Source organism: Tasmannia lanceolata, unplaced genomic scaffold (assembly GCF_043159265.1).
Source record: "Tasmannia lanceolata isolate RefF3 unplaced genomic scaffold, GAP_Taslan_0.1 ptg000026l, whole genome shotgun sequence".
In the NCBI taxonomy this organism is placed as follows: Eukaryota; Viridiplantae; Streptophyta; class Magnoliopsida; order Canellales; family Winteraceae; genus Tasmannia; species Tasmannia lanceolata.
In genome coordinates, this window is record NW_027518703.1 from 8,745,976 (window position 1) to 8,770,976 (window position 25,001).

Here is a 25,001-nt window from a genome sequence, read left to right on the forward strand (position 1 = left end):
TCATTTTCCTTTTCGGAGAGGGGTCAATGGCTTGGTTTGATAATTTGAGCCTACCCACCCACTTAAACTCCAAATAAAAAAGCTCACCATTTGCTCCTAAATTCCTAATCGCTATCATATTTCGTCATCAGGTAGATGGGGATAAATCCTACCCCTCTTACTGGAATTTTCAAATTCCTTTGGCAGCTCTTCATCCTCAAGAAGGGGTGCCAAAGGAATTTTTAGTGTTTTCTATGTTTGGTTGATCCTGACCCCTTTTCTGAACAAGGGATCTTTTTTGTGTTGTTCCAAAAGATGTTTCGGTGACTTATAAAGAATTTTAAAAGAGGGAGATGGTAAATTTCTAGGAAAACGTTAAAGGTAGGTGATCAAGATTTTTAGGGGTGCATTTGTCACCAGCCTTTAAAAAGGGTAAATTCCCTGTTTAACTTTCTCTGATTGGCTGCTAAGAGCTTTTTGGGAAGTGTACTTAAGATATGCAACCATGTATTTTCTTAGGGGAATTTGCTAGTGCCCATCGCAGAAGGCATTTAGCAGATGGCTTGTTGCATGTGAGGGCAGCCACATCATGAATGAAGACAATATCTGCTGAAAAGTGAGCTGGTGTGGCTCCTCTCACATGCAACAGGCCAGTAGTGAAATGCCTTCTGGGATGAATGCTAGCAAATCCCATTAGAAAACGAATTAAAATTCTCGGATCAAATAGTGGATGAGAATCATGAGAGTACACTTCACTTGAACTTGGTAAAATACATGAAATGACTTCTCCTTATTACTTTGAATATCGACACAACGGTCATATATTACCAGCTCAGATGGTGGAGGGAGGGACTTTTCTTTTATCTGAATTATATTTTATTGAAATATCCTTACCAACTTGAGTAGATTGTGTGTGTTGGAGAATGTGAGCCACTCACATATCGTGTACTGATTTGAATTGTTGTCCCACATAAAACGCAAACTTTCAATATTGACACAACGGTCATATATTACCAGTTTAGATGGTGCGAGGGAGGGACTTTTCTTTTCTCTGAATTATATTTTATTGAAATATCCTTACCAACTTTAGTAGATTGTGTGTGTTGGAGAATGTGAGCCACTCACATATCGTGTATTGATTTGAATTGTTGTCCCACATAAAAAGCCAACTTTGAATATTGACACAACGGTCATATATTACCAGTTCATATGGTGCGAGGGAGGGACTTTTCTTTTCTCTGAAGTATATTTTATTGAAATATCCTTACCAACTTTAGTAGATTGTGTGTGTTAGAGAATGTGAGCCACTCACATATTGTGTATTGATTTGAATTGTTGTCCCACATTAAATGCCAACTTTGAATATTGACACAATGGTGATATATTACCAGTTCAGATGGTGCGAGGGAGGGACTTTTCTTTTCTCTGAATTATATTTTATTGAAATATCCTTACCAACTTGAGTAGATTGTGTGTGTTGGAGAATGTGAGCCACTCACATATCGTGTATTGATTTGAATTGTTGTCCCACATAAAACGCCAACTTTGAATATTGACACAACGATCATATATTACCAGTTCATATGGTGCGAGGGAGGGACTTTTCTTTTCTCTGAAGTATATTTTATTGAAATATCCTTACCAACTTTAGTAGATTGTGTGTTAGAGAATGTGAGCCACTCACATATCGTGTATTGATTTGAATTGTTGTCCCACATTAAACGCCAACTTTGAATATTGACACAACGGTGATATATTACCAGTTCAGATGGTGCGAGGGAGGGACTTTTCTTTTCTCTGAATGATATTTTATTGAAATATCCTTACCAACTTGAGTAGATTGTGTGTGTTGGAGAATGTGAGCCACTCACATATCGTGTATTGATTTGAATTGTTGTCCCACATAAAACGCCAACTTTGAATATTGACACAACGGTCATATATTACCAGTTCAGATGGTGCGAGGGAGGCACTTTTCTTTTCTCTGAATTATATTTTATTGAAATATCCTTACCAACTTTAGTAGATTGTCTGTGTTGGAGAATGTGAGCCACTCACATATCGTGTATTGATTTGAATTGTTGTCCCACATAAAAAGCCAACTTTGAATATTGACACAACGGTCATATATTACCAGTTCATATGGCGCGAGGGAGGGACTTTTCTTTTCTCTGAAGTATATTTTATTGAAATATCCTTACCAACTTTAGTAGATACCAGTTCAGATGGTGCGAGGGAGGGACTTTTCTTTTCTCTGAATTATATTTTATTGAAATATCCTTACCAACTTGAGTAGATTGTGTGTGTTGGAGAATGTGAGACACTCACATATCATGTATTGATTTGAATTGTTGTCCCACATAAAACGCCAACTTTGAATATTGACACCACGGTCATATATTACTTGTATACGCACATGTTATTATTTATGGAAAATCAATAAAGAAACTTGTTTGAGAAGTGTGTTTTATACACAAAGGAGGGCTGATTGTTTCCTCGAAGTGGATTAAGAGGCCGATCTTCCTTCTAAGAAGATCAATCACGTTACGAACCGATTCGGGTTCGTAAGCCTCTGTGACGGAGTGATCCGAACGTAACCAGGTTCACATGAGGCTGCGTCTGTTTTAGATTTTGAAAACCGATTGTAAGTCCAAAACTGATTCTCTACTTAACTCTATTAACCCTTTGCCCCAAACTAAGTCCAAACTGATTATTGGACTCAATTTTTTGTTTAATTTTGAGTCAAATAAATAGTTACTTCCAGTAGATTCTCAAAATCCCAAACAAACAGGGCCGGAGATAAAAAGTCTTGGGCTCTCATGACGTGAAGCAAAACACAACTAGGTGTTACATCTGTTACATTTCAAATGGGCGAATGCCACAAAGGCAAAATAACCCGCCAATCCATATAAACTGTTCCCAAGAAAGTGTTTATTCGGACTCACGGGCGAGAAACCCTCTACAGTCTACATACACACTCCACCACAAAAAAAAGGGCAGAGCAATGGATTCCCCTTCTCCTTATTCTCTGCAACTCGCCATGGCAGCACTCGTGGGTGCCTCTCTAATGGCCATTTCCGCCTTCTACATTCACAAACGCTCAGTCGACGAGATTCTCGAACGCCTAATTGACCTTCGCAAAATCCCATCTGATTCCAAAAAGCCATTAAAAAACCAAGAAGAGGAAGAGGAAGAGGAAGAGGAAGAGGAAGAGGAAGAAGAGGAAGATGTTCGTTATGATTTTGATTTTAATAGGAGAATGTTGGAGCGGAGTCTATCTGGGTCTGGGTCCGGGTCCGGGTCCGATAACGAGGACGAGAATTATTGCTACAGGGTTTCGAATTCTTTACCCAATGTTGTTTTCTCTGGGTATTGGATGGAAGAGAAAGAGAAGATGGATCGATCCATGAGGAATGGTCAACCCTCTTCTTCTTCTTCTTCTTCTTTTGGTAGACTTGACTTGATTCCACCTGGCCTTCCTCTACTCCAGACTCCCCAAAGAGAGGGTATCTTTTTTTTTACCTTACTCTTCAGTTAGTTTTTTATGGTGGGTTCTTTTTTGTTAATAAGTAAATGGTTAAGATTAGCATTTCATTCAATTTGGTTTTTGAAGTTCAAAACAGATGATGATGTGGGAGATTCTAAACACTATACGCTTTCAAGGGTGAGTTCTACCCGGGTCCCAACAAACAATAGGAGAATTATATCCTTATATCCCACTCCAACTTCTAGAATCTTTAATCAAACTGTAGAAGAATTTTAAGTACTGTTGGCATGAGTAGCAGCACATTTGGGTTTTCATTGAAGGCCTTTCAGGCATCGTCTTCATGTTGGAGTTTCTCACTTCTAATACTTCTGCTTTTCATTTTTAATGTGGACGTGTTTTTATTTTCTTCAGGCCTTGATTGTGGTGTCCTAATTAACATAGATTTATGTCTGCTGTCAGGACAGAAAACTGAACTTAAAACTCATGAGAGGATCACATCCCGCTTGTTCACTTAGTCACGATTTAGGGAACTTTTGTTTTTATACCCAAAGACAATAGCTTTTACTAGTAACACTAATTAAGAAGGAAGTTTATTTGGTATCAATTATCAAACAAATACTTATAGTTAGGGTTTTCTAGGGGTGAATATTGTCACTGCCCCGTGAAGATCAGATTGTGATTGAATGCATGCTACACTTCTCTTTGAATTTTTAGCAGATGATGAGTCAAACAGAGCACCTTACAGTGCTTTCTGATCAAGAATGGATTGTTCTTGATATCTAAAAAAATTGTACTATTTATCATGGCGTGCGTTACTTTTATCTTTAGCTCTGACCGTTTTATTCCGTTTAACATTTTTGTAGGAAACGTTGGTAGGCCGACAATCCCCAAGTCTCCAATGGTGAATGCATTTGACAGTGTAGAAGGTTCTGATGATGAAGGAACTGCACCTGTAAATGGAGGAGAAGGACATTTCAGTTTAGAAAATGGGAACATAAATTCTGATCCAGCTAACTATCCGAGCATCGATGTATGTAAAATTGTTTCAACTCGTTGCCCATATGAGAAAATAATCTTCAGAATAGTTTTGCCTCGTTATTATCTTGTGTGATACTTTTTCTAATTGTATTTTACTACATTTTAGCTGCTCATTGAATATGGTGCTAGCAATGTAACATGGACAAGGATTTTTTTTGTTGTTGTGTCAGACACACTGACCATATTAGTCCAGCATGTCATGGCTGACCATATTATTAGAAATTGATGGTGAAGGCTTATTATTATTATTTGAATACCAAACGATTTATTCTTTCAGAAAAGTAAAAAAATGTGTAAGAAATATCCAAATGAACAGAGGTGCATTGACTTACAAAAATAATGTATAAATTATTGAAGAAAAATTCAAAAAGATGAACTAAAATTGTCTTAAGATTGCATTGATGCCGGTCTAAAATGTGTCTGAAATGGAATTTTTCAAAGAAATGGAATTTTGTTGGTACATAGGCTTGAACAATAGCCTTATGATTAGAGGCCAATATAAATTGAATGATTCTGATTGCCTTTTTTTTTTCCTTTCTGGTGTTTTAGGATGCATATGCAAACATTCAAGATTTGTCGGATGTTTCATTTGAAGTAGCAAATGATAATTCTGGACAGGATCAGAAATATGGATCGCATATTAGCAAGTCATGTACTACAACAAATCTTCATGGTACGAAAGCAATAAAACCTGATGCCGTGGATATTTTGGGGAATGATCCTGAGAACATTCTTATTCCACTGAAAGCTACACTCCACGGTATTTCCAAATTCCTAGCTTGAAAAGTTTAATTGTTGGATATTCGTCTTTGGTCTATTTCATGTATATTTTCTCCAAGTCATAAGAAACATGCATGCTGATATCTTCATACATTTGAATTTATTTTTTTGAAATGGTTTTTTTTTTTTTTTTGAAATCTTCGTGTATTTGAATTTATAGGATCCATTGTCTTTGGAGGCAGGGTGCATTTTAACAAAACTAGTGGCATATTGGTGGCATTAACCACCTATCTTGAGAAAACTGACAAGTCTCAAAATTTATTTTCGAATCACTACTTGTATTAAATTTATTCACAAATTGCAACTTCAAAGACTTAAACGAAAAATGCCACAAGTACAGTTGACTTAGATGATCGACTGACTCTGAATGACACTTTGTGTTGTTGATAGTCTTCGTATTCAACAGGTACACTCTGTTGACCTCATGCCCACCACCAATCGCCTACATCATTTTCAAGTCCTGTAAATTGCACTGAGAGGGATAAAAAGTTACACTCCAGTTCAATTTCTTGGTAAGTCTACTAAGAAATATAGAGTTAGAAGGGAAAGTCGGGACATGAATACCATATTAAACTTAATTGAAAAGGACAATTGATAGACTCCTTTTCCAGACAATTTAAAAAAAGGTTCCATCTACAAGTTTAATCCCACCAGAAATAGGAGCAAAAGATAGAAAGCCATCATGCGGTCTGCAGGTCCTAAGTCAATGATCCAGAAAGTAAATGATTGAGACTGAATGGAAACATGATTAAAGTATACATAAGCAGGTATACCCGACGACTCCTTATTGGAAAGGTATTAAATGACACTTTGAACTAAGTAAGTTTTCACTTATATCCTTAATTGCCATATATCCCTTGGGTATGTTTATATTTCTGTGGTCTGAGGATTAGTTGTTGCCTTCTTCTCCTCAACTGTGGCTGTGTTGGCACTCGTCGTTCTTATCTTTGGGTGAATATGTGCACTCGTCGTTCTTCTTGTATGTTTTCTTTTCCCTCAATGAGCACACTTATTTAATCTCTATCAGTCGTCAATGTCTCTGGACGCCACCTCCTTTATTGCCTTAAGACTCCGCTGCTTGAGTTGAATGCTCTGCATTTGTCGCTGAACCAATACCCATCAGGGTTGCTTTCAGATAGCTTCTCCTCAGCTATAATTATAGACGGATTTTAAGGGAATGCAGCTCATCTTTCCCAAGCACTTGAACCTACTGGAGTTCTAGATTTGGGTTCAAGCCAGCCAAAAATTCAAAAATCCTCGTTGGTTGGTTTGTTTCTTTATATCTTCAAGAGTAGGGGCTATGAGATAATAACAATTGAGTTTCTCTCATTATGTCCGAGAAGCTCGAAATAATCCTCTATAAATATATTACTGTGGTGCATATTTGCGATCTCCCTATGCAAATGCTAAATCTATGCTAAATCCTCCCTTTGAGAATAGGTTTAGGCTACTTTGTCCCATATATCCTTCACAGACTTCAAAAATGGTAAATTTCTACTGATACTTTGCTCCATCGAATGTAAGAGCCTAGCCATCGCGAGATTCTCACTTTCCCAAACATGGTGGGATGAATATTCTTCTTTGGGTTTTTTAACCTTTTCGGTTATGTAACCCAAGTTTCTTTAAGGCTTTAACCAAGGTTTAAAATTTCGGTTTCGGACCTTTTTATTTTTTCTTCGAAATTTCGAAATTTCGGTCGAAATCTGGTACAAAACCCAAAACCAATATTTTATTCAATATTAAATTTCGGTCAAAATTTCGGTGAAATATTAAATTAATATTAAAAAAAACAGATTTTTTGGGTCAAATTTAGGAAAAACCGAAATTTCAACCGAAATTCCAAAATTTTGGCCGAAATAAATGACCGTTTCGGTTTTGGGTGATTTCGGTGTCGGTCCGAAATTTCGGATTTCGGTCGAAATTTAAAACCATGCCTTTAACTACAACTAAGGCCCTGTTCGTTTAAGATAATGACAACAGCTTGTGAGTGCCAAACTGATTATTGGAATCAAAATTACGTTTAACTTTGAGTCCAATAATCGGTTTGGCACTGACTATTGGTTGTCATAATCTTAAACGAATAGGGCCTAAACATCCTAGCCGATTGTGCCCATTCCAAAAGTTTCTTCCATTAACCGTTGCGATCATGGATTTTGAGCTGTCATTATGACTGCTTGTTGCGGTCATTATTCTTCTGTAGGTAATATCGAAGTAAGATCTCACCCAAATAGAACATAGGTAGCATGAAATAAAGTATAGAACGTTCCTTTGAATTTTGTCATATAATCCATATTGCCATCCATTGTGCTCATCAATACCCGAAAGAAGGAAAAGACTCCAAATCTGATTTAGATCTGGATCAGGTGCCCACGGATGCCATGTTATAAATCTAGAACATCAACTAGATTAACGAGGAAGAAGTCAAAAGAAGCAAGAATGGAAACAGGGATGAAGGGAGAGAAGAAGAGGGAGAAAAATGAGGGATTGTGAAGTTGAAGGAAAGTGTTCGTAGGGTAAGGAGAAACACAAACCATTTTACTTATGTTATGCACAAATAACGAGTGGACCCACTACATACGTTAAGTCACTTACGTGACTTCAATGACTTACAAATGGGAAAAGAGAAAAAAACCAAAAAAAAAGCCCAAAAACCCTACATGTACGCTTATGATGGCATCTCTATACATCTGCTTCCTTCCACACTTATCAGAGTCTCATTACCCTTAGAAACTCTGAACTGGGTGCCTCTTTGTTTCCGACTTTATCATTGTCTGTGTTGCCTTGTTTATATATGAAGCTTCAAAGCAACAAATTTAGCTTTGTGTTGTCCTATTTGATATGGAAGTGGTTTTACATTGTATTGTATGTGTCTAAGATGTATTGAGCTACATTGTTGCCCTTTCTCTCAACTGTATCTGTGTTTGGGTATTATGTCCTTTTCACTTTCATGTCTCACAACTCAAGTGGGCAACTTCCCTTCTAAATATGGCTATGAAGGGTAATGCTTACATTCTGTTGCTTCTTTTTTCCTTAAATTTGATATTTTTAAATAGAGAAAACGGTTCCTACACATATGTGTAGAGAGTTATCTACACACTAGCTTAAAATACAGTGGGGGCCCACATTGTTTGGGTGATCCAAGCCATCCATTTTAAAGGCCCTCACATAGATAGGGTGTCCATAAAAAATCAGATCCTTAGGATCATCCCAACCCTACGATCTGTGGAGGCAAAAAATGGACTAATTTGTGAAGGTTTAAAGACATCCCTCTTTTAAATAATAGTTCTTGATTAATTATCAACTTTTTGAGAAAACCGGTACAGTTTTACTAGTTCAAATCTGAAGAGAAAACATTACTTTTTTCTGACCAATTTCTTTTTCATTTAATGATTGCTATACCTTTACCAACCAATTCCTGAAGCAATTTCCTAAATTTCTGAAACCGGTCTTAGTGGCACCGAGTAGAGAAGATGAAGAAGTATGTATGATGATTCGAGAATGTTTGGTTCTGCGGGAAAAGTATGTCTACAGGGAAAATATCGTTGCATGGGTGGACGAAACTGTTACAGTATCAAATATGCCAAAGCTGAACCCTAATCCATTTCATTTTCACTTTGTAGAACCAACATCAGTAAGTTGTTTATTTATTACTGATTGATAGTCTTGTCCTAATTATCTATTCCTGCTGTGTATAAAATAACAAAATTTCATGCGGTCACATTAAACCAACATTTACAGGTGCCTTGGTTTAATATTGTTATTTTTTCTTAAAACAGCATTATTTTAAGATGGAGGATGGAGTTGTACATGTTTATGCAAGCAAAGATGGTAAGGATTGTAACTTTATTATATTCAGAAATTTTTATTGCCATGTTATGTACTCTTTGTTACTATGAAACTTTACTGGGCTGTGGCCTATCATAATGTGAATTAATTTTAATTTATAAAAAGCAGTTAGCTCTTTTTGAATGTTCTTTCAGCAATGGAAGATCTTTACCCAGTTGCAAGTTCAACGACATTCTTCACTGATATGCATCATATACTGAGAATTATATCTCTAGGAAATGTCCGTTCTTTATGTCATCATCGATTACGCTTTCTTGAGGAGGTGGCTTTTTCAAACTCTATATGTTTTATTCTGGGAAATGATATCAGCACAGCCATATTTTGTTATTTTCACAAACCATCTCGTCTTTTAGTATTTAAAGAGCGGTCAAAAGGTTATTACATTTCCCGAAAAAGCTCTCACGAGCGAATTAGAGAAGAAAAGACAACTTAGTTTGTGCAAATATCAAAATATGGTTGTGCTGACAACATTTCCCTTTATTTTTAATTTCAACTAGAATGCATTCTTTTAGTGTTGATTTATTATACTCATACCCGGATGTCATGCAGAAATTCCGTCTCCATTTGTTAGTAAATGCAGACCGGGAATTTTTATCTCAGAAAAGTGCACCTCATCGCGATTTCTACAATGTTAGAAAGGTTGATACACATGTGCATCACTCTGCATGCATGAATCAGAAGCATCTATTGCGTTTCATAAAGTCGAAACTAAGAAAAGAACCTGATGAGGTATATTATGGATTTCTTTTTGTTGTTTTTTTTCAGCTTGAAAAAGTTTCCTATGTTTTAACTAGGGTTATTTACTGTTACATGCTGGACATTTGAAAAAATGACGAGAAAATGTTGACTTTTGAAAAAACTCTAAGAAAAGCTGTTTGATTAAAAAAAATGACTTTTTAGGACGAAAATACCCCTAACCTTACTTTATCTTTCTCTTCTTTGTTTTTACACTTTATCTTTCCGGCGATAGAAGCCTTCTTCTCCGGCGATAGAAGCCTTCTTCTCCGGCGAAACATCTTCATTTCTCCGGCATATGCTCATTTGTCTTGAGAGGTTAGAAAGAGTTCTCTAGAGACGCCCCTTTCTCATTTTCTTTTTCCTCCTCAGAATATCCAAAATCTCATTATCTTTGTAAGTATTTCCCCTTTTCTAGTGGCCGTAGCCAAAATCAGTTGCCCAAAGAGCTTTCACTAGGCAAAAGGGTAGTGGAAGCCAAAATGGTACTCGCACGGGTTATTCATAGCCAAAAAATAGGTTACTTGAAGCTAAAAAAATGTAACTCGAATAAAAAATCGATAGCTCAAACCCACAAAGTGATAGTCGAAGCCAAAATAAGAAGCAAGGCACTCGAAACAATGTAAGTTAGGCAAAAATGATAGTCGAAGCCCAAAAAATGCTAGTTGAAGCCAAAAAAAAAGTTACTCCAAGCCAAAAATGATAGTCGAATCCAAAAAATGATAGTCGAAGCAAAAAAAAATGATAGTCGAAGCCAACAAATATTTCTCGAAGCTAAAATATATTAGTTATAGACGAAAAAAGTTCCAAATGTTACTGGAATTCAAAAGTTTTAGTCGCAGCCAAAAACATGTTAGTCAAAGCAAAAAAACCAGTTATTCGAAGCCTAAAAAATTTTAGTCGAAGCGAAAAACACCACGGCGAATGTTACAGGAAACACATTTTTCACTTCGACCAAGTAATTTTTGGCTTCGACCAAATAAATTTTAGCTTTGAATATCCTGTTTTGGCTTCGAGTACCTGTTTTTGCGTTGAGAAGAAGAGGGGGAGATTTCGAAACCCTTCGACAAATTTTCTTTGGCTTCGACTAAATTTTTTAATTCCAGTAACACTCAGAACTCTTTTTGCCTTCGGTCAAGTAGATCTCATTCAAATATCAGACGGTGGTAAACATCACCTACCTTGGACCGACCACTCTTGCAATCAAAACAGGGTAGTTCTACAAATTCTAGCATAAAGATTTTGTCCTCTCTGAAAATAACTAATCATTTGATGTCCATTGGATAGCACGAAAATGATGAACATATGACTTTGCCATAGCATCTCTTTTACAAGTTTAGAAGTTAAGAGAGGTAGTGGAGTTTTCCATTAGCCACAGTAACACAACAAAAAATTATCAAATGGGGTTTCTCAACATGTCCATAATCCAATTTCTCCTTCTCATCTTCCCATTCTATTTTAATCCTCTGCTCACATGACGATATAAACACTGATAGATCGGTGGTCTTGGCTTTCAAGAAAGGCATAGTTGTTGATCCTCAGAATCCCTCAGGACAAAGGAGCATCTGCTGCCAGAGAAATGAGATGTTTCGCCGGAGAAGAAGACTTCTATCGCCTGGAAGTAAAAGAGTAAAACGGTAAAACCAAGAAGAGAAAGATTAAAGTAAGTTGAGGGGTATTTTCGTCCCTAGCAACATTTCTTTTAATAAAACAGCATTTCTTAGTGTTTTTTCAAAAAGCATCATTTTCTCGTCATTTTTTCAAATTTGCAGCATGTAACAGTAATTGACCCTTTTAACTATTCCTATCCCTGTTCAATAAACATGAAGGTATCCAAACTTAATCCTTGGAAATGCTTTCTTTATGTCTAATAATGATGATGCTACTTTATAATGCTCTCCATTGATTTCATCGTACAGGTTGTCATATTCCGTGATGGAAAGTATCTTACCCTTAAGGAAGTTTTTGAGAGTTTGGACTTGACAGGGTAAATTTCTCAGCTGTTGTATTTTCATTGCTATCATCTAACAGGAAAAACTTATTCTGTTTTTTATTTGGGATGATATCGGCAGATACGACCTCAGCGTTGATTTATTAGATGTGCATGCGGATAAGAATATATTCCATCGGTTCGACAAATTCAATCTTAAGTATAATCCTTGTGGACAGAGCAGACTCAGAGAAATTTTCTTGAAGCAAGAGAATCTTATCCAAGGTTTGGGCCATAGAAGGATGGGGTTTTGAAATATTGCATTATCAATTATAGTTTTTAGGTTTTGAAATCTCAATATATTCCTTATTTTCAAGAGTTGACAATTCACAATACTGGGAAATGAGAATGTGCAACATAAGTTTGATTTATCAATGCATTTCTCATCATTTTTTATCTGACTGCTTCATATTATTTCTTCAGGCATATATGCATTATATAATCTTACTACGGTAAATATTTTATCTTCAGTAGAGTTTTTTGTTTTAGGGTATTTTGATCATTTTTTTATGACATAGGGTATCCCCACCCCATTTTAGGGCAGGACTAATCCCTATAGATGCACGCAATCACCTGTAAACCACGCGCATCGGGTAACTCCGAGGGGACTCCAACTCGCGTCATGGGGAGCAAACCCACGACACTAGCCGACGTGCCAACCCCGTCCGGGTTTTTTTTTATCATATAACCCTCTCTTGGTTTTTTCCCCCCATATTTCCATGTCAACAAGAATTTAATATGTATTTTGATCATATATCCCTCTTGGTTTCTTTTCCATATGTAAATTCCATATCAGCGAGAATTTAATATTTAGTTTTAACATGCCATCAGAGCAAGCTTGATTTGAAGAAACCTGAGATCCTATAAAATTGTATAAAGTTGAAAGGTTGAAAATTTTCCTGAACGTGGGTCTGTAGATTTTCTTTATGGAATAAGATATAGAAAAATGTTTCATCTGTCAAATATTTTCAGAATAATTTTTGGGTAGATCGATGCCCTTCTCCTGCATTGACATGGAAAAAGAAGAAAAGAGACTTAGATCTATATCCCCTTTCGTGTGCTCCACTAGCCCATCTTAATCTTTGTGGTGGTCCAGCTCCAGATCCATTTTCTTCTCACTTTTATCTTTTGTTTCTTGTCTGTTCTTCACAATTTTTTTGCTATTTTTGTTCTTCTCTTCTTTCAATTGCAATATACTCACGTCAATTCCACTCTCACCTAATTATCAAAACATCTCAATTCACCTGTAATCCATGTCACAATGCAATTCATTTTACATGTAAATGAATCTCGATTGCTTTCCAGCTTGGCAGAAAAGTGAACACAAAGGTTTAACAATCCCCTATCTATATGATGTTACAAGTTCTACGGTTACATGTTGACCCTTCAACATAATCTTAACGATCTTTTTACCCTTCCCCGCATCCATGACCAACCCAGTTTTAATTAGATATCTTATCTTTTCCCATTCATTTCTTCTTGGAAGATGACATCTACATGAACATCCTCCGGTAACCTTCAAACTTTGATAGTTTAAGCGTCATTTATCAGAAAGGGCATGTGCTACTGGATTTGGAGAAAGATATAATGGGAAGCTTTATTGGATCCTTCTTGCACTTTCAGAGAACATTTTATTGAAACAACTACTGATGGAACAAATACATAGAAATAATAACGCTCAATTATGATTATGCCTCTTCCAACAAAAGAGATTTGACTTACTTTTCTTGGTACAGTTCAATAATGTCTGAAGTGGTCCTCACAAGAGTAGTGAACCCACCCCATTTCACTTTTAATTTATATAAATATTTATACATAAACACATTTTTTGAATAATAAAGAATTAAATTAATCAAGAAACTAAACTTACACAGCAGGGAAGAACCCCAACTACCGAGGAGACCGAACCGAACACACAAACAAAGAAAAAACCATAAAAGAAGAAAAAATCAATCAAGGAGGGAGAAAGTCGAAAACTTCCCAATCCGCCATAGAGACCATCTCCTGAGCTAATCTATCGGCCTCACTATTAGCTGATCTTCTTACATGATGAAATGAAATGGAGGATCCCACCACTCGATCCGAGATCTCGTCAATTGACCGCGCAAACCGCCATGGATGAGTCTCGCTTCCTTGCAACCATCTTATCGCATTCATATTTATACATACATACACCACATTTCACTAGCAATTCATATAAATATAATTATGTAACACATACTGATATAGTAACCACTAATACCCTTGCGATTTTGGTTTCCATATACGCTTAGGTTTCTTTATGCATTTTGGTGGGGAAGGAAACATAAACATTTCGGTCATTTCTTTTCGGTTTCCATAGAAATTTAAACCATGGTCGTCTCTTCTGTCATTTCGAAAAACAAAAAAGAATCCATTGAACATCTCAACTCAACTCAACTCAACTCAACTAAGCCTTTGTCCCAAAGTAGTTGGGGTCGGCTAATGAATCCTTTAGAAAATTTTCATGAAGAAGGTGAAAGGATCTACGTGGCTCAAATTGACCAAGTCTAATCCTGACACTAGTTGGGTTCGTCTACATGGATCATTTTCTTCCCTTATCTCCTATCCAAGGTCATGTTCTCTGTCATGTTCCTAGCCATCAAGTCTTTCCTCACTGTTTCTACCCAAGTTGTTTTCGGTCTGCCCTATCTCATTTTACTCCATCAACTTGGCACGAGTCACTTCTTCTCACTGGAGCATCCAAAGGCCTATGTTGGATATGCCCAAACCATCCTAAGCGGTGCTTTTTCATCTTCTCCTCAATTGGTGCCGCCCCCATCTTTTACGGATGTCTTTATTTTTAATTCTATCCAACCTTGTGCCGCCGCACATCCATCTAAGCATTTGCATCTCCACTACACTCATCTTATGCACATGCTGCTTCTCGGTGGCCCAACATTCTGAGCCATACAGCATGGCTGACCTCATAGTTGTCTTATAAAACCTCCCCTTCAACTTGGTAGGTATTTTACTGTCCCTTCAGCTGTCTTATAAACCATTGAACATCTCAGTAAGTATAAAATCATTTTAGGGCGGTTTATGTTCTCCACCAACTGATCATCGAAGAAATGATTTCACGTCTTTGTCCTAAGCACAAGTGATTACAATTTACAAATAATTCATAGAATACTATTGAGCCATAACCTTCTTCTGTAGCTTCTTGAGCCAAATCTTCTTTTGATTAAAAGTCATGCTATTTTTTTTATGGTGTACTGTGCCTCGGGAGTCTAGACCATGAATTAAAGGTCTTAACTTCTCATTCTCGACAGCCATGCCCTTGGGGTTCTGGTTGACCATGTTGTGGATGTGGCAAAAAATATTGGAAAAATATCTAATCAGAATGAGGAAGGTCAATCTTTTAAGTATTACAAATGTCATTTACGTCCAGACACTTCGAAACTTCGAGTGTTAGGTCGAACATGCCTGTATCGAGTCATACAACCATTTCTATTATCACCACCTTTATCCTTCATGTCTGTTGAAGCTGTTAACTCATCTCGTCAAATGTCCAATTAGCAAGCCTTCTGTTGAAAGTGTTAACTATCTTCGTCAAATGTCAATTAACAAGGCTACTGTTATAAGTGTTAGCTCGCTTCCTCAAATGTCAATTAGCAAGTCTTCTACCTTCCAATAGTCCTTTCCCAAACATGGAAGAAAAAGAACCATCTGCTAGTCAATTTTTCTTGAACTATCTATAGATAAAAGTGAAAGGTTAGATAGTTTTCATATGGTCTGTACTCTGTCTTCCCATAAATAATCCAGGAATGAATAGGAGAATGAGTAGAAACATGAAAAGTTGAGGTACCTGTACTGGATCCAGTGTCTACCAATGGAAGAAGTGGCTGTCCTGGTTCTATTCTTTTGTTGAATCAGCTCATTATGATCTTCCTGAGAAACCTGGACAATATTTCGGCAGGTAGTCGACGTGTAAGAATCAAATGATAAATCAAAAACATGAGAAGAACCTTTCCAATAGTAATCGCAGAAGTGAAAGTATAATCCCTACCACCTTTAGGCTACTCAACATCTTTCATGTCTTTTATTGGGCTTACCATAGTTTGTGCACTTCAAACCAATCCACACCAGTTCTTTGTCAATTCTATTACATTGCTTCTTTTCTTTTGCATTAACTTTGAAAACAAGAGTATACTTCTCAACAAGGCGATACATCTGGGCTGGGCCCTGATAGGCACGCCTTATACTTCTCAACAGTGCCATCGGATCGATGCTTCACAACAAAGGCCCATTTGCACCCAACATGTTTCATTCTGGGGAAGGCTGAAAGTGGACAGGCATAAAGGTTTGGGGTAGCGTAAAGGGAACGACAAGGAAGCATGAAGGGAAGCGAGGGGGGAGTGTGAAAAAATTGAAAAAATGACAAAATATCAATAAAAAGGGGAAAAAACTAAGACAACCCTACCTAGTCATTATTTTCAAAATCGATGGAACTCCAAGAATTTCAACATCAATGGAACTCCTCATCAGTTGATTTGCATTAGGATATATTGCTATGGAACTGGTTGTTTTTGGGTTTATCCATTCTCTTATTTTGTCTGACTTGCAGTCCGTGCTAAACCAATTATTTTCTTTTGTTGTTCAAATGAACATTTCAGGTCGTTTTTTGGCAGAGTTAACAAAAGAAGTCTTATCTGATCTAGACACGAGCAAATACCAGGTTTGGCATTTCATTGTGTTTGAAATTTTCTTCTTTTCTTTATTTCTTTTGTTTTATTATTAGATTTGCATTTGTATGTCCCACCCATTTAAATGAATGGATATAAGAATCAAAGTTGATTCCATTAATTTTTATTAAACCAACAACTTCTAAAAATAGCCTTAGTTGGTGAATTTAATGGAACACCCATTTACTAAAGGATAACTACTAACAATAAACAGCATGTATACAAGTGCAGTGTGAAACTACTTCTAACCTTGTCATTAATCAGAATCATAACCAATGATTAAGAGATCTAAATCACAACAGAATCATGTTTAACTCTAACAATAATTGCATTTCAATGTTCGATGTGCATCTGATCTGAAATAGTTATTTGACACATTACTGTGACAGATCCCGGTAATATGCCATTCCGACTTCTATTCAAGAATTATTATGCATGTGGCTTTTGAAGGTTTCTTGTATATGCATTTTCACCATTTTTCTGTTACTACAGATGGCCGAGTATAGGGTTTCTATCTATGGAAGGAAACAAAGTGAATGGGACCAGTTGGCAAGCTGGTTCGTTAACAATAACATTTATAGTGAAAATGCTGTTTGGTTAATTCAGGTTGGTACGTCTTCTTAGTCTTTTATTAACTATATATTCATCAATACATGAATTGACTTGCTTATCTATCCTTTTATAATCTTTATATTTCACAGTAGTTTATTTGTTCTTACTACTAAATTTCTTAACAGATCAAATAGTTATAAATGGTGAGCTCTCAATTGGTTGAAATACTGAACAATGACTCAGGGAGTTGGGGGGATCTTTTTTTAAATATATCGGTCCCAAATGCAAATTGCTGAGACTGGATTCACTGAACTTTCTCACCCAAACTCTACTTTTCCAGCTCAATAATCTATATGGTTGCCATATTCTAGGAGCCCAAACTATGTGATTGAATAAATCCTCCTCTATCTGTAATGGCCGAGGGCTCCTCCTTCCCCTTCCCCTTCCTCAAACTTCGATTCATATTTTTCATATAGAAATCTCTGGTCAACAATAGAACAAGATTCATTTTGCATCATATGTAACAGATTCCTTGGTTCAGACTGAAGAAGCGATGTCACTTGTCCGTTATCAAACTGACTGCAATCTTTCCCTGTCTAAACCTAGAAACAAAAATTACGGAACTGTCTTTAGGAAACCCTTCAGAAATCTCCTGAAAGTCAAAGAAAAACCCCAATCTTCTTGGCTGTCATACCGTGAGTAGACTCTTTGCTTTTGTCCTGGACCTCATGGTGATGTTACCCCCTCTTTGATCTATTTTTATTCTTCTCCTTAGATATGTCTTCAAAGCAAGTGGGATATGGTCCATATGGAGTTTTGGGGCCACCCTTAGTTTCATCAGAGACTTCATCCGGATCATTTTTGTGTTATTTGATCTAACAGCACTTCTGCATCAATCATGTACATATTGCCAACTGAATTTGCATAGGTGAAAATAAGAAGATGCTCCTGGTTAGAGAAAACACTTCAAAGGCTGGTTGGTCCCAGGTTTTCCTTATTGCTACCATGTAAATTAAACTTCAACCGTCTTGGTTATGGGGCCTTTGAACATCCCTATGGTCAATAGCTAGGTTATGGTTGTAAGAGCTATGAAGACCAAAATGGGATGGAACTATGAATTGTTCCCAACACTTGCTTTATGATTGAGCTGTCATGCTATTGTCTGAAAAAAAATATATTTATCTATAATTTCTTCCACACACCACTGACATGTTATAGGCAATTATTAAATAACCTCTGGCTCCTGGAAATTAACATGTGACTCGTGTTAAATTTAATGGAGGTCCTTGGGAAATGATAAAAGTATGTGGATCAGAACATGGTCACTTTTATTAAATCCATGCAATTCTATTATGTGGGCTATTGGCAATTATTAAATTGAATTTACTATTTCACACACACAATGTTATAGTCTTGCCTACTTTACAAGATCTGTTTCATCTACGGTTTTTGTATTTTTAAATTTGGTGTATTTTCTGTTGGATCATGGTCTTCAATTATATAAACTTAGTTCTTATGAATTAATTACTGCAATGCTCACTCATGTCTAATATTTGCTTCCATGTTTTTCAGCTACCAAGGTTATACAATGTGTACAGAAAAATGGGAATCGTTACATCCTTTCAAAACATCTTAGATAATGTGTTTATTCCACTTTTTGAAGTCACAGTCAATCCAAATTCTCATCCTCATCTACATATGTTCCTGAAGCAGGTCTGTTCATTTCCTAATAATTTGAGAAATATTATATTTTATTAGAATAATAGTTTATCCTTTGGATGGTGGTCAGACAGATGTTCAACTTCTCATTGCTTTTGTAAGGGCCCCTGCATTAATTTTAACCATGCATTGATTAGGTTGTTTATTTGCAACTTGGTCACTAGTTGCTCTTGATGGGATTACTATTTTCACTTTTCAGGTTGTAGGTTTTGACATTGTAGATGATGAAAGTAAACCCGAAAGGCGCCCAACCAAGCACATGCCAAAGCCGGGTGAATGGATAAATGAATTTAATCCCGCATATTCCTATTATGCATATTACTGCTATGCAAATTTGTATACACTCAACAAGGTTTGCTTCTTCATTTCTCTTCATTTTACATATACTAAAATTACAAACTTTGTTTTAATCTTAATATTTCTGGTTATTAACCTGTCTTAACATTAGTTGCTTAAAAGGAAAGTTTAATTCGATCTTATTCAAAGTCTTGCTCAGGATCTGACAGATCCCTGCGATTTTCTCCATGCATCTAACCTACAAAAAGACAAATCTTGTGGAGAAAAAGATACTTATAGAAATAGACTCTTTAAATTAAAAAGAGGATTCACTTCTGACACCAAATTCTAGTTAGATGTCTACAATGACTCTTCTCTCAGTTGCTTAAGATTTATCTAATGCAGCTCAGTGGGGCCTCGGTGAAGTTTATGTACCAATTGCTTTTATGGATTAGAGTCTTTGTCACAGCCAATCTCTTGAGGGACTCTCAAAGGCAAAACAGACTCTCTAGACCTTGCAAGACTTTGTCGTCATACTAGATGAGACAAAGGGTTCCTTGAATAGTGCCCTCCTTTTTGGCCTACAATAGTTGAACAAAAGTCAACTTTTAGACCACAAAGAATTTTGAATGCCCACATCACTTCTTTCGTATTGATGATGGTTGAAAATGGTTCTCAGTCAGTTTTGAAAATTATATTACATCATCAATCAAAATCGCTGTATGAATCTATATAGAAAATTTGTAAGCATAATTTTGACACCATAAAAAATAAATAGATATTATACTAGTCACACTTGTTTTCTTGTGTGAATCAAATTAATAATAAACGACTTGACATCATATGTGTGTTTTGAGTGTTGGGTTAAGTCTAATTCATTGCATTATGTAATCGATGCCTCTAATTTGTCCTTGGTTTTTTAAAATAATAACGTTTTAAGCAATTCTTTTTACTGGTAATAAGTAGGTGCCTGACTATTATAGACATCCTTGATTTCCATAAATATTGGAACTGTACTGACCTTGAGGAAGGCCCCTCCAGATTTGCCATTGTATTTTGCTATCAAGTCCTTGCAGTTATAAATTCTGTTGTTTTTTATTGGGTTATAGTGTCATGATTTTTTTGAAACCCGTGTTCTGCCAGTTCATATTCGATGACTGTGTCCTGCCATTTTGCTAGCAGCTTCGTGAATCCAAAGGATTGTCCACAATCAAATTCCGTCCGCATTGTGGGGAGGTATTTTTTTTGTTTTTGGCCTAGGATTCTCATAGTTTTCATGTTTGATTTGGCTGCAGAAATTTTTATATCATGTTTTAAGTATTGCCGAATTCAATTTGTGCAGGCTGGTGACATTGACCACTTGACTGCTGCTTTCCTTTTATGCCATAACATTTCTCACGGGATTAATCTAAGGAAATCACCCGTCTTGCAGTATTTGTATTATCTTTCTCAGGTTCATCACCGTAGATTTTTATTTTATTTTTTTGAATAGTGTTCGTCACCATAGAAATACAAATATGCTTTTTCATTTATTTCTATTTTGAATCACCATGCCCTTCCCCATTTTATATTGAAGCTGTCACCATCATAGGATGTTTTTCAGATTGGATTGGCCATGTCACCACTGAGCAACAATTCTTTGTTTTTGAATTATCATCGCAACCCATTCCCCATGTTCTTCCAACGTGGGCTTAATGTTTCACTCTCATCTGATGATCCTTTGCAAATCCATTTGACCAAAGAACCACTAGTGGAGGAATATAGTGTTGCAGCACAGGTTTGTTAAATTGGAAAAGGCAGGTGCCCTAAGTTGTCACTTGCCTCAATCTCCATTGCACAGATGACATGTGTTCTGTGATTAAACCTGGCAAAGAGGAGGCCCCCCACCATCCATGGTGGGACCCAAATCTTGAATGATTTCATTCACTGTATGTGTTCACGTGTTCAATGGAGATTTAGGCGGGCCACAATTTGGGGAGATCCTGTTACCCAAACTGGTCCTATTTTTTAATTTCATTTCCTCATATTGTCCAAGGTCACGGCTCTTAAAATGATGTGCTGTTCCAGGTCTGGAAGCTCACTGCGTGTGATCTCTGTGAAATAGCGAGGAATTCAGTTTATCAATCCGGATTTTCACATGCAGCAAAGGTGGGAAACATGGATGACCCCCATTTCTGTCATCTTGGGCCATTTTGAGTTGCTTCTTGTTTCTAATTTTGGCCTTACAATAAATCAATGTTTATCTACTGATTCACATCATTGGCAATTTTAGGTTAATTAAGAACAATTCTGGCTGAAATGTGGTTTCTCATGAATGATTCTATCAAAAGAAATGATGAATGATTCTAGTTTTGGATTTGATAATGATAAATTGGGATTTTACTCAAATTCTATGAGCTCTCATTTCCTTGTACGTTCATGGGAAAGTTTAATTTGTACACCTCTTTATTTAGTTTGACCAAGTTTCTTGTTAGTGGCTGCAGTCACATTGGATGGGAAGCAAATATTTCAAGAGAGGCCCTGAAGGGAATGATGTTCATAAAACGAATATACCTCATATGAGAATCGCCTTTCGACATGAGGTAACATTTTACTGCTCATACTAAGCATGCTTACCAAGAAGCAACTATAATAAGGTGCATGACTATTTGAAGCTTTTGCAGACATGGAAGGAGGAGATGCAATTCATTTATTCGGGAAAAGCTTTGTTTCCTGAGAAAATTGATCCCTGAACAAACCATGACATGAGAAGGTAGGTTGGTCGCACTTAAAATGCTTCTTTTATGTTGTAAAATTCTCCTACTTAATTGAGAGTTACTTCTAATGATTCTATAGGAGTTAATCTTTATGCCATAAAAAGGTGAAATGATAGTAGTAGAGCTTTACAATACAATTTACTATACAATTTGAAACAGCCATTTTGTTCATTAGTTTTAGTAATCTACAAACACATTCATATTTTGACTTGCATTTTTCATACATTCATATTTATACTTGCATATTTTCATTTGAATTGCATGTGATGCATGGTTTATATGTTCTTTCACCAGTTAAGCTTGTTGTATCATGTAGATCAAAATGTCAGACTCGAATTCTGCATTTTCAAACAAAGCCATGTGATGACTGCCATTTACTCTCTCTCCCATTTTACGTCGAAAGAACAGAGCCTTAGTGACCTTGATTTAATGATCTATCATGTTGCGAAGTGACCCAGGTTCGTAACACCCAGACCGTTGATCTGGCGGGCAATCACAGGAAACGTAGATTCATTCACAAAATTGAGGCTTAAATCAATGGCTTAAAGACATCACGTCTGTTTCATAATACTTGATCAAAGGTCTAAAATCATCTGATAAGGGTAGGATCAAAGACCATTTATGGACCTGATTGCTGTACTCAGTTCAGCCATCTTAAAAATCATTTATACTGTCTTTAAACAATAGCTACATTGTCAAAATCGTATATAATTAATGGTTAGAATAGTCATATTCGTATACCTTTCTTAGTTAATGGTTTTCAAAGTAGGCTTAATGTTCGATTCACGCATCAGATTAAATTAAAATAATCTTATTTATAAATAAAGAACAATTTAAGCTCTAGATTCTTGGGTTGCTATTTTTACCTCATAAAAACTTAGTCATAAAAAAAAGCACTATGTTTTTCGTACGAATCACATTCGCTCATTGCGCATGTTATCTTCATTGACAATTGAAAGCAAAAATATAAAATGAGAATCAATCCCCATTCAACGGCCTAAAATTGCTTCAGTTCAACTCTAAGATTACACCAATGCTTAGTGGAATAACATAAGCCCCGTGATCCAACGGCCTAGGAACCCTAATTGAGGCTTGATAGATCAAGGGCACAGGATGATCCGATCAAGATTTTCTAGATGGAATTTGGCGACCCTAAGGTCGCAATTCTGATCAACGGATCCGATCATCGTTAACAGGCGAAACTAGGGCCCAATAATTGTCTTTTAGGAAGGAGCATAAAAGTGACTTTCTTGTAAGCATTTTCCTACATGAAAAAGGGAAATGATATCAAACCAACCATGTTTTAATAACTGCACAAGCCCACATTGTCTTTTCTTTTTAAATTGGCTGTTGAGAGCTTTTTTGGAACTGTAATAACTTTTGACAGCTCTTTAAATACTAAAAAACAAGATGAGTTAGTGAAATTATAAAAAAAAAACAGTTGTGCGGATATCATTTTCCCATAAAAAGGGGATGGCCGCCCTAATTAATTAACTAAACATATTCCTAATGTCTCCTAATAGTAAATTAAGTAAAGTCACCGTTGACGTTACATCATCGGTTAGCATCTGCTTCTCTTTCTTTTGTTGAATGGCTATAAAAAGCCTACCCTTTCTCCATACTTGTATTGCAGAGATAAGAGAGAAAGAGGTTCAGATCGATCTAATCTCGATTAAAGTTAAAGGAAGAAAAACAAATGGGTTCCTCTCAATCTACTACCAATGCTAATGACACGGAACCATCTCCCATTCTCTCATTCCACTCAGCCGCACGCTGGAAAATCCACCTCAATTCTGCCAAGAACTCTACCCAACTGGTTAATCTCATTCTCTCTATCTATCTTAATTTGATGATCTGGTTTGTTATTTTTTCTGGGTTTTGCTTCTATTAAACGAAAATGTTGTGGGGTTTTTTTTCTGAATTTTAGTTCTGATCAATGAGAATGATCTGGGTTTTGCTAAATCTTAGTTCTAATCAACGATAATGATTTGAGTTTTCTGAATTTTGGTTCTAATCAATGAGAAAAAATGTGGGTTTTCTGGATTTTAGTTCTAATCAATGAGAATGATGTGGGTTTTCTGGATTTTACTTCTAATCAACGAGAATGATGTGGGTTTTCTGGGTTTTGGTTCTAATCAATGAGAATGATTAGGGTTTTCTAGATTTTGCTTCTTATTAACGAGAATGATTGAATTTTGATTAAGATGGTGATCGATTTCACGGCTTCGTGGTGCGGGCCTTGTCGATTCATGGAACCAGTTTTGGAGGAATTTGCTAAGATTTTTGCTGATGTGGTGTTTGTGAGGATTGATGTAGATGAGCTCATGGTATGCACACTCCCCTTTAATCTGGCAGAATGAGATTGTTTTTACACCCCTGTTTTTATATTGGAACCCCACCTTCATTTTTATAGCTTAAACTTCTCTTTATTGGATGGTAGGAAGTCGCTCAGGAATGGGGAGTGGAGGCAATGCCAACGTTCGTTTTAGTGAAGAAAGGAGAGGTGGTGGATAGGGTGGTGGGAGCCAAGAAAGAGGATCTCAAGAAGATGATTGAAAAATACATGAGAGATGAGAAATAGAATAGTCGTCTCACTAACTTTATTAGGGTTGTCTCTAGTTTGATTGAGTCTGCTTTCTATGTCTAATGTGTAATCAAATCATCATTGACTTGATGACGATGGTGATGATGACAAAGGGTTGTTGATACCTTTGCTGTCTTTGGTTTTTTTAGATTCTCTTATTTTGGTTGCTTTTAGTTGTCGTCGTCGAGCTTGTTATCAGAGTTTTATGGAATAATACATGGGCTCCCATGTTTTACTGCTACTTTTATGAATCAATATTCTGATATGAATCATGAGAATTTATATGATGCTCAAAATAGCAAGAGCTAGGTGGTAGGGCGTGGCAAACCACCTGGCCCTTGATTTTTGATCTGGTCAAAACACACCTAGCGCTTGTAAATTACCCGGTCGGCCATCATATAAAAACTCTTGAATCATATGATTGCCTGTTGAGAGCATCTACTAATAGAGAAATCATATAATGAATAATAGCTGAATAGAATACGAAGTAAAGAGAGGAGTGCCATTATTGAAATAAGAGAGCATGTATACGTGCCAATGGTATCACTGATTTGAC

At 36.4% G+C, this 25,001-nt stretch overlaps 2 protein-coding genes across 2 annotated transcripts; both read left to right on the plus strand.

Moving 5' to 3' along the window:
* The first annotated feature begins 2,905 nt into the window (after positions 1 to 2,905).
* Positions 2,906 to 23,631, plus strand: LOC143858575 (putative AMP deaminase). The gene is made up of 20 exons (XM_077369243.1): positions 2,906 to 3,485; positions 4,330 to 4,496; positions 5,054 to 5,264; positions 8,737 to 8,915; positions 9,061 to 9,112; positions 9,265 to 9,392; positions 9,680 to 9,859; positions 11,785 to 11,852; positions 11,938 to 12,080; positions 16,490 to 16,551; positions 17,051 to 17,164; positions 18,683 to 18,823; positions 19,029 to 19,181; positions 20,288 to 20,341; positions 20,448 to 20,558; positions 20,709 to 20,882; positions 21,173 to 21,253; positions 21,589 to 21,687; positions 21,769 to 21,857; positions 23,495 to 23,631. The coding sequence occupies exons 1-19, from the start codon at positions 2,984 to 2,986 to the stop codon at positions 21,835 to 21,837; spliced, it is 2,688 nt and encodes an 895-aa protein (XP_077225358.1). The 5' UTR covers positions 2,906 to 2,983; the 3' UTR covers positions 21,838 to 21,857; positions 23,495 to 23,631.
* Positions 23,543 to 24,686, plus strand: LOC143858576 (thioredoxin H2-like). The gene is made up of 3 exons (XM_077369244.1): positions 23,543 to 23,677; positions 24,066 to 24,188; positions 24,302 to 24,686. The coding sequence occupies exons 1-3, from the start codon at positions 23,558 to 23,560 to the stop codon at positions 24,440 to 24,442; spliced, it is 384 nt and encodes a 127-aa protein (XP_077225359.1). The 5' UTR covers positions 23,543 to 23,557; the 3' UTR covers positions 24,443 to 24,686.
* Positions 24,687 to 25,001: the final 315 nt, after the last annotated feature.